At 50.3% G+C, this 9,568-nt stretch overlaps 2 protein-coding genes across 2 annotated transcripts; one reads left to right on the top strand and one right to left on the bottom strand.

Annotated features, from left to right (window-relative positions):
* Window positions 1–430: 430 nt before the first annotated feature.
* Window positions 431–3,680, bottom strand: LOC120456863 (E3 ubiquitin-protein ligase MGRN1). Its single transcript, XM_039643952.1, has 3 exons — window positions 2,061–3,680; window positions 1,059–2,002; window positions 431–995 (listed from the first exon to the last, which is right to left on the bottom strand). The coding sequence occupies exons 1-3, from the start codon at window positions 3,320–3,322 to the stop codon at window positions 826–828; spliced, it is 2,376 nt and encodes a 791-aa protein (XP_039499886.1). The 5' UTR covers window positions 3,323–3,680; the 3' UTR covers window positions 431–825.
* A 276-nt stretch (window positions 3,681–3,956) lies between these two features.
* Window positions 3,957–8,676, top strand: LOC120456854 (DNA topoisomerase 2-binding protein 1). Its single transcript, XM_039643917.2, has one exon. The coding sequence runs from the start codon at window positions 4,083–4,085 to the stop codon at window positions 8,331–8,333; it is 4,251 nt and encodes a 1,416-aa protein (XP_039499851.1). The 5' UTR covers window positions 3,957–4,082; the 3' UTR covers window positions 8,334–8,676.
* Window positions 8,677–9,568: the final 892 nt, after the last annotated feature.

The following is a 9,568-nucleotide window of genomic DNA, read 5'->3' as shown; positions in this document are numbered from 1 at the left end:
TCGATCCTTCACACAATTCACGCGGCGACCAGCAGCCACTTTACCACGCGAAAAAACCACCGAAATGAAATGCTTAAACGGGCGAAAGGTAAACAAATCCAATTGGACAATTCCAAGGGTGATCTCTAGTGATGGCAGCTCCTAACGGCCTATCGACGCCTTTCGATAGTGCGGGTGGCGTTATCGATGGCGATTTACAAAAGTTTTTCCTTTTTTTTAAATATTGTATTTAAAGTTTTGAAAAAAGTTGGTTGTGCAACGTTACTTTTAATTGTAATATTTTAACTATAAACAATACGAAAAATTGCTTTAGCCATTGGAAATGTTGCTATTTTTTCTAATACGTATACGTAATATTTATTAATTTTACTTTAACGCATACGTAATATTTATGTTCGTAATATATTTAAAGTTAAAAAACCATTTTATATTTATACTGTGGAATGCAGCGCCCTAGGCGCCGTTGTTTATTGGATTTAGTTTATTTGTTATATACCCAAGCCATAATGCTAGATTAAACTACGTACACATGCATGTGGGACGTGTGTCTTTCAGTGTCTGTGGTGTTTTGTGTGTATATGTACTGTATACTGGTTAAGTGTTGTGTCCTGGTGGCCTTTCTACTTGCTCCTCCGCCACCTAATCCTTATCATCATCATCATCATCATCTTCATACTTATAATCCTCAAAATATTTGTTCCTGCGGGCGGGGAAGCAGCATTGATTTAACTAAATCTAGGTGACTACGAATAAATAGAATAAACGCAAGGCTAAAACGAGAAAACGAAACGCACACAATTCCGCGAAATTCAACTGAGACCGGCTCTAAACATTGACGGCATTCTGCAGAGCTGTCTTGTCATCCACGATAATGTTGGCCGCCGTAGTGGTCGGATTAGAGCTGAGCAGCTGCTTGGTGGACGAGCTGGAGGAGTAGCTATCACTGGAGCTGCGCGTCGAGGCCGAGTTCCCGCTGATTGGGCTGTCCAACATATCTAAATGGCAAGAAGATACAAGTTTTAACCATGTGATAATAGAAGACGCAATCAAAAACGCACCTGGCAGGGAGCTCACGTTGTTGGACTTCAAGTCCACAACCGTAGTCACCGATCCGGAGCCCACCATATTGCCCACCGATGTGGACTTTTTGTGCAGGTTCTTCTTAACCGCACTACTGAAGCCCACAACGACGGGTCCCACTCCAACTGGTCCGCCCACTGATCCGGCACTCCTGCCCACGCTAAGACCGCCATTGCCAAGGCTACCGACGCCAAGGGGATCACCGCTTTTGGCTCGCTCCGTGGGGCACAGTGGGCTTAATATCGAGTTCTGAGTATCCTCCGGCGTGTAGTAATCCGAATCCTCGGCCGTGGCCTCGGCGGGCGAAGGTGCTCCGCTCCCGCTAAGTTCTGGTCTCGGTTTGGTGCGCTTCAACGACGAACCCTTCTTCAGGCTGGATTCCTCGATCGGCCCATCACCACTGCTGCTCTTATTATCGCCATCATCGGCTTCCAAGCAAGCCACCACCTGCTTCAGCGATTTGCTAGACACATTCTTGCTCTTGCTGCCGGGTGATAGCAGAGGCGATAGCTTTTCGTTCTCACTGTCCACATCGTCGTCAGTGCCCGCAGAGCCATCGCCACCGGATCCGGCTGTGGATCTGGGGTACTTTCGTTCGTTGACGATCTGTAGCTTGTCCTGTTTCGGTTCCGGCGAAGTGGATGCCCCCAAAGTTGGCGAAGTACAGGTGGCCGTGCTGGACTTCTTCGGATCGCTTTCAATCTCCACCGAGTGTGTGGATGACCCGTTGCCATTGCCGCCGCCTGATTGATTGGTAATGGTGCCCACCTCACTGGTCGACGTGCACGTCGAGGCGTTCTTCTTGATCTTTGGGCGCCGCTGACTGCTGGACTTGATCGGCGATGTCGCCTTGATGTCGGCACTGGTCATTGTCGAAGCAGCCACGGTGGCAGCGGAGTCCGTGATGTCGTGTTCGCTGTTCCTGAATTCGGAAGTAGGGCATTACCGACGATTATGGTTTAATTCATATAATAACTTACCTAGCCCTGGCCACATACTGTGGCGGTCCGTTGAGTGCCTCAATCAGCGAGACTGGAATATAGCCCGGCGGCACATCCACTGGCGCCGGTTCCCCGGCCGTCGATGTGGGCGTGTTCTGATGCAGCACATGCGTGCTGATTCCCTTCTGGACAGCACGGATCTGAAGCAACGCCCGAAACGGAGCCCGACAGATGGGACAGTTGTTGGCCTGGTAGCGCAGCGAGTCCGCACACGAATTGCACAAGCAGAGATGCCGGCAGGGCAGGATGAGCGTGTCCCTGGTCTCACTCATGCAGATGACACACTCGCTGCCATGATCGTCGATCTCTTCGTCCAGCGACGTCTTGTTCACGGCCTTGTTCTCGATGCCATAGATCTCCTGCAGCAGGTAGCACAAGCCATCCACAAAGATCTTTTGCTTCAGCGCACGGAGCACATAGCTGCCGTTCTCCGGATGATGATCGATCACACAGATGGTGGTGTGCGACTGTCGGCACTCGTCGCTGCCCTCCTCCACCACACAGTGGATGGCCACCGGATACTGTTCTCGGCCGGGACTATAGCCCAGCTCATCCTCGGGCATTTGCTGCGGATTGAAGACATGGCTCGGCTGCGAGAAGCACTGATTGATGCCCTTCTCGTAGTGATACGTCTCCGAGGTAAGACCCTCGCGTGGCACCAGCGTCACGCCGCTGGGACTGACGTCCTCCGAGCAGAAGTAGTAAATGGTAATGGCGCACTTGGCGTCCGAGTCAAAGGTAAACTCGATGTTGTAAGAGCAGGGCGGCGGAGGCGGCGTCATATCGGCATCACCGCCACCCAAACCCATCGAACAGAGCACATTACCATCCACATCCTCGATGGTCACATTCGATTTCTCCTTGTCCAGATCCAAATCCCGATCAATCTCCTTCATCTTGGGCTTATCGAGTACACCAACGCCCAGCTTCTTGTCGTTCATTGTCTTGACGAAACGCACCGATTCCTTGCGAATGTTGACCAGACTTTTTAGGGTCTTCGTGGGCTCATTGGCCTGCGGCGGGGGATACGGAAAGGCTGTGGGCCGATTGCCCAGAAAATTGAGATCCGCATTCTCGCCGAACAAGTACGATTCCGGTTGGGGCGTGTCGAAGCGCTCGCCGCCCATGATGAAGTGGGTGCCGAAGAAGTTACCCATTCTCGGTGGATACTTGTAGGCATTATTCGTGCTCGGATCCGCCTCCTCCACCGCCGCGTTCTGTCTGCTGACAAAGTTGCCCATTTGATAGGTCGGCTTGGTCTACGGAAAACTGTGACACCGATCCAATCCGATCCGATCCGATATAACTTTCGGCTAAAGTTTTCTCTGCGCTGATTTGGTTTATTATTCTATATCAGTAGTTGGTCACCACACATACAATGACATGATGGCATTTCATTTGTGTGGCTGACTTGGCCGTGCGACTTGTTCGCTGTGATTGTGTGTGTGTCCCGCGAAAGCTGTGGGAGTAGGATCTCCTTTAAGAGTAGGCTCCTGTGACCACAAGACTGGTCCGAGTTGGCCAATGTCTCTATTATTTTTTATTTGCCTTTCCTTTCTTCTTTCTTCCTTTCTTTTAGGGCTGAGCTGCCGTCGATGGTGCGCGATAACGTATGTATCGATATTTCGCTGGGTTTGCGATTTCAAATAATATATAACGATGATTTAAACGGAAAGCAGCAAGTAATGAAATATATTCGAAATATTTCCCTGAACGTGTGAAAATTGTTTTAATATTTAAGTAATAGCAAATATAAAATCCATATAGCTTAAGAATGCTATGCTAAGAATATTTACCCATCCACATAGTTTTTCAAATCACACTCGGCGTTGCCACACAGCTTGTGTCAAAGTTGCCAGCGAATTGCAAGCCAACGTTGCCAGCGCATTCAAGGCAACAACAAACGGCGCCAAATAGCGTTCGCAAAAAAAAGTGCGGTGCGAAAATCACGGCAATTTTGCAGCGCATCACGGAGCAGGCAACACACTCGCAATCGCCACCATGAGCATGAGCATGGACGAGACCATCTGCGCGTACTTCGTGAACAACCTGAAGCCGGGCGACGGTGGCGTCCAGGATTCCGACACACTGGAGCAGTTCGAGGCGTCGCTGGAGCTACTGGGCCAGCAGTTGGCGGAAACCCAAATACGGCAAATAAAGGCCAGCGAGGGATATCCCCTGATCGCAGCCGGCAACCTGACCAAGAAGGACGTCTTTGTGCTGGCCCAGTTCGAGGGCGAATTCTTCGAGCAATTGCAGCAGACGCGAGCTCTGATCTTGGGGCCACCGTGCCTGATCACATGCCTGCGTCGCAATGAACCCATTCCCGAGGGCAGCAGTGCCATCTACACCACGGCCATGCGGGATCTACAGGTCTCGGCCACGGGCATAACACCACAAAAGAAAGAGGAATTCAGCAGGCTCATTAACTGGATGGGCGGCAAATACTTTCAGAGCTTTGGGCATCGCACCACCCACCTCATATCGAACACCATCAAGTCCAGCAAGTACGAGCAGGCCACGCTGAACGGAGTGCCCGTTATGCACGTCGACTGGGTGCAGTATGTCTGGGATCAGAGTCGTCGCAGCCAGCGCGAAGGCATCAAGGCAACAGATCCTGATTTCGACAAGTACCGCCTGCCCATCTTCTTTGGGGCGAACATCACGTGCAGTGGTTTGGATGTGACGCGCAAGGATCAGGTTATGCGGGTGGTCAACGAGAATGGCGGCATCTATCATCGCGCCTTTCGCTCCCAGGTGGTGGACATCGTAATCACCGAGCAATCAAAGACGGACACCGATAAGTACAAGGCGGCTATACGCTACAAGAAGGATGTCCTGCTGCCGGAATGGATTTTCGATAGCTACAATCGCGGCTACGCCCTGCCCACAAAGGACTATGAGGTGCGCCCCGGCAAGACGTCGTCCACACCCACCAAGGGCACTCGTCCGGGCGCTGCTCCCGGTGCTGATCAAACGCACCTCTCGGATCTCTCACGGATCAGCTTCGTCTCCGGCTCGCGGCGCATGTGCAGCGATCTAACTACCGTCAACGAATCCGTCAGCAGTGTGGGCAGCAGCTCGCCCGCCAAGGATCTGCTCAAGCAGGCCACCAGCAGTGGCAGAAACTACCAGCAGGTGCTGGTCGAAATAGAACCGCGGCAGGCGAAAAAGGCGGGCGCCTTTCTAGATGGTTGCTGTGTGTATTTGAGTGGCTTCCGCACAGAGGAGCGGGAAAAGCTAAACAGAGTGCTGAATACGGGCGGAGCGACCCGCTACGATGAGGCCAACGAGGGCATCTCGCACATCATTGTGGGGCAACTGGATGACGCCGAGTACCGGCTGTGGCAGCGCGATGGTCTCATGGGTTCGGTGCATGTGGTGCGCTTGGATTGGCTGCTGGAGAGCATTCGAGCTGGTCGCGTGGTCAGTGAGTTGGTGCATCGTGTATCGCTGCCACAGAATCGTGAACCAGATGTCGCCTCCCCTGCCAGCAAGCGAACCCTGCGCTCCATGAACCACAGCTTCAAGCAGCCAACATTGCCCATCAAGAAGAAGCTCTTCGATCAGGAACCGGATCCAGTACCGCCACAGGAGCACGAGGAGCCGGATCATACCCTGCTGGATCAGTACTCACAGGATCAAGGAGCAGTGGCACAGCTGCCACCGGCGGATGTCAGTCTCCTCCAACCAGCGGCAAGTTCCACCCAAATGGAGATACGCCAGCGAGTCTCGGTGGCCAATCCGAATCCAGCCGCCGCCGGTCAGCCATTGCCCGATCTTAGTGCCAGCACGCTGTCCATTGATTTCGAAAAGCTGGACTACTTTGCTGGTGTCTCTGTTTATGTGCACAAGGAGTGCTTCAACGAGGAGTTCTTCAACCAAATGCTGACCGAGTGCGAGGCTGCCCAAGGCTTACTGGTGCCATCGAATTTCTCCGATGAAGTGGATTTTGCCATCGTCAGCTTTGAGGTGGCATTGGACGTGAAGGAACTACCGGTCAAGGCGCGAAATGTGGTCACCGAACTGTTCCTGGAAAGCTGCATGAAGAAGAATCAGCTGCTGCCCATCGAATATTACCACAAACACGTGCCAGCTACTGCACTGCGTCAGCCGCTCAAAGGCATGACCATTGTGGTGTCCATTTATGCCGGTTTGGAGCGGGACTTTATAAATGCGGCAGCCGAACTACTGGGCGCCTCCGTCAATAAGACGTTCATCAAGAAGGAGAAACCGCTGCTGGTGTGTCCCAGTGCCGAGGGCTCCAAGTACGATGGTGCCATTAAGTGGAACTATCCCGTGGTCACATCCGAGTGGCTGGTGCAGTGCGCCCGCACTGGTCAGAAGCTGCCCTTCGTCGGCTACTTGGTGGGCAAGAGTCCCGAGGACTTTCCCATATCACCGCGCTTGCGGGACAGCAATTCTCGAACACTAAGAAGACCGAATGAGTCCACGTTGGCGGCCCAACCAGATGTCACCATGGAGGAGGCGGAGAACCAACCAGCGGGCTCTGTGACACCAGTTGCCGCTGTCAGTCCAGGAGCAGGAGCACCAGAACTGACGCCCCTGCGTAACAAGAGAGTGTCCGAACTGGCCGGAATACCCCCGGGCAGTGCTCGTCATCGTAGCGCCAGCTCTACACCACCCGATTCTCCATGCACGCCGCTTAGCCAGATGGGTGCCCAGAAGTACAACCTGGACTTCCTCGAGCAATTCGTTCAACGCCTAGATACAGATGAGGGCAAGGATTGTGTGCGCGAGATTATCCGTGAAATGCGAGAGAATCAAACGCCGGAACTGGAACGCATTCGACGGCAGGCCTGCACGCCCGTCAGTCGTAAGCATCAGCGGCCAGCGCCGGGAATTCCAGAGTTTTGCCTTACGCCCGAGTTCCAGCAGCGGATGGCCGATGACTTTGAGCGGCGCTGGCGCCTGCCAACCCAGAAAATCAAACCAGACACACCGTTGGCCGTCATCAGGCAGCGCGTGATGCGGATCACATGCGAGACTCTGGGCATCGAATATGAAGAAAGTAGTGCTAAGGCGCAAGAGCTCGCGGAACCGCCATCGACGGTGAAGAAGAAGCCGACAACCAGGACCCAGGCCACCAAACTCAACTTTGATAGATCACCGAAAACACCGAAGCTATCGGTTGGCAAAAAGACGCCACTCAGAGTGTCCACGGGCCCCACACGCAGCGCAACGCAATCGCCCTTCGTGCCGAACACACAGAGTCCAACCGAAGCAGCACCGCCACGGCGATCAGATGGACCAGCCATAAGCGAGGAAGGTCAAAGCACCATTGACTTTGACAAGATTAGCTTCGAGGAGTCGGCCGTACCCGTCATGGCCCTCGATGTCAAGCAGATCACGGACTATCTCAAGAACTGTGAATCGCGAAGGAACAGCCTGAAGCGCAGCCACGACAACGACATGGATTGCGGCGAGAGCGAGGTGCAGTATGTGCAGCCCTTCGAGTCCGAGGGCTTTGCTCTCGGCACCGAGGACATGGTCGACTGGCGCGATCCGGCGGAGTTCAATGCGGCAAAGAGGAGATCCTCGGGCGGTTCACCCAAAATGCAGTATGCTGGCATACCGTGCTTCAGCATCTCGTGCGGTGATGATGATGAAAAGCGAGCGGAACTAATCGAGCGGGTCAACCAACTGGGTGGCAAAGTATGCGAGAATCTGGTGAACTATGACGATGCCTGCACCCATCTGCTGTGCGAGCGTCCCAATCGCGGTGAGAAGATGCTGGCCTGCATTGCCGCCGGGAAATGGATACTCAATATCCGTTATATCGAAGATTGTCATGCGCGTGGCCACTTTCTGGACGAAACGCTGTACGAGTGGGGCAATCCGAAGGCCATTAACTTGCCCACCCTGGCACCGGAGGAGGAGCCCATTGCTGCTGCCGTCCATCGTTGGCGCACGGAGTTGGGTGCGTGCGGCGGTGGCGCCTTCTCCGATCACCGGGTCATACTCAGCATGAACGAGCGGAGCGGTGCGCCCATCAGGAATGTGCTGCGTGCCGGCGGCGCCTGCATCCTGGAGCCCAGCACGCCGTTTTCCAAAGATCCAGTGGCCAAAAGTGCCACCCATTGCTTTGTCGATGTGAAGAAGGCGCCGCTGTCGTCCCAGGACACGGAATATCTGCGCAAATGTGGTGTGCAGGTGCTCAGCCAGATTGCCATCAACGCCTATTTGATGCACGGCAGGGATGCCGATCTGGGAAAGTACCAGCTCCTTTGAATGGATGTGCTCATCATCACAGTCTCTTTTTTTGTTCCTGTTCGAAGTTGATATTTTGTAGTTATATAAACGTTATTAATTAGGGCCTTCAAAAGTTTAAGTATATGTAGATCTAGTTTAAACATTTGTAAGTGTAATTTTGAAATTTTCTGGTTTGTGTTCTCGATCGAACTGTTTTATTTTTTATGGTTATTAAAAAATGTATAATTTTTGAAAGCATTTTACATGAAAACATTTGTTAATTTCCAAAAGTGTTGTTGAAAAATAATCTTAAGTCAAAATCAAATTATGTTTGAAACAAATTAAACGAAACTTTCTAACAAAATTGATTTAAATGTGTCACCAATTTTCTATTTAGTTTTTGAAGCGGCATTTGTTTATTTTATTATTAATTCATTCCAACGTTTATTTAATAAATAAAATTAGATATTAAAAGACCTATAAAAATTGTTATTTTCTTACCGAATTCGATTAATTACAACTCGATCAAATTAAACAAGAAATCCAACCAATAACCAACTGTATTGTACTTTTCATTTATTTAACGTTTATATACTCGTATGTGGGTTTGTGTGGGTGTTTGTATATAATATGCATGTATGTATAATTTCACTTAGCTTCTGTTCCGTTTCTGTATCAGTTTTTTGTATTTTTTAGTAATTATGGTGTATAGCAGTACTTTATATTTGATTCATATGATTTCACATGTATACATATATCATTTGTTTTTACAATCCATGCAGTTTGTTCTATTCTCTGTGTGGGATTCATTATAGAATTCCATTTTATACAACTAGAGCTATATAATTGTCTGTGTTTGTGGGTGTGTTTTTTTTTTGTGGAATCGCATGTTCTAGGCTACAAATTCATCAAAAATAGATAGTATCAAGAAATCGAACTGCATTGCATTGGATTCTGATTTGCAGTTGATAATTTTTGCATATTTCTTTACCGTTTGTAGCTTTCTTCATGTTTTAAGCCGCAATTGGCAGACTGGCGGCATTTTACATTTTAAAATTACACTTCTATATATTAATAATTATTTATTTATACGGTTTATGTTGATTTATTTTTTAGCATATCAATTTGTTCAATGTTGGTTTTGTTTTTATATCGCAGCGATAATTTGTTTAGTTTTTCATCTTTTTGTTTAGGAGGCCATTGTTTCAACTTAACGAAAATGGAGAGTGTGAAGCTAGCTTCGCCTCTCCTATTTTCCGAGTAAACGCGTAATG

Source organism: Drosophila santomea, chromosome X, assembly GCF_016746245.2.
Source record: "Drosophila santomea strain STO CAGO 1482 chromosome X, Prin_Dsan_1.1, whole genome shotgun sequence".
NCBI classification, from domain to species: domain Eukaryota; kingdom Metazoa; phylum Arthropoda; class Insecta; order Diptera; family Drosophilidae; genus Drosophila; species Drosophila santomea.
Note: the sequence above shows the minus strand (reverse complement) of the source record. Positions and strands in the feature narration are given on the sequence as shown.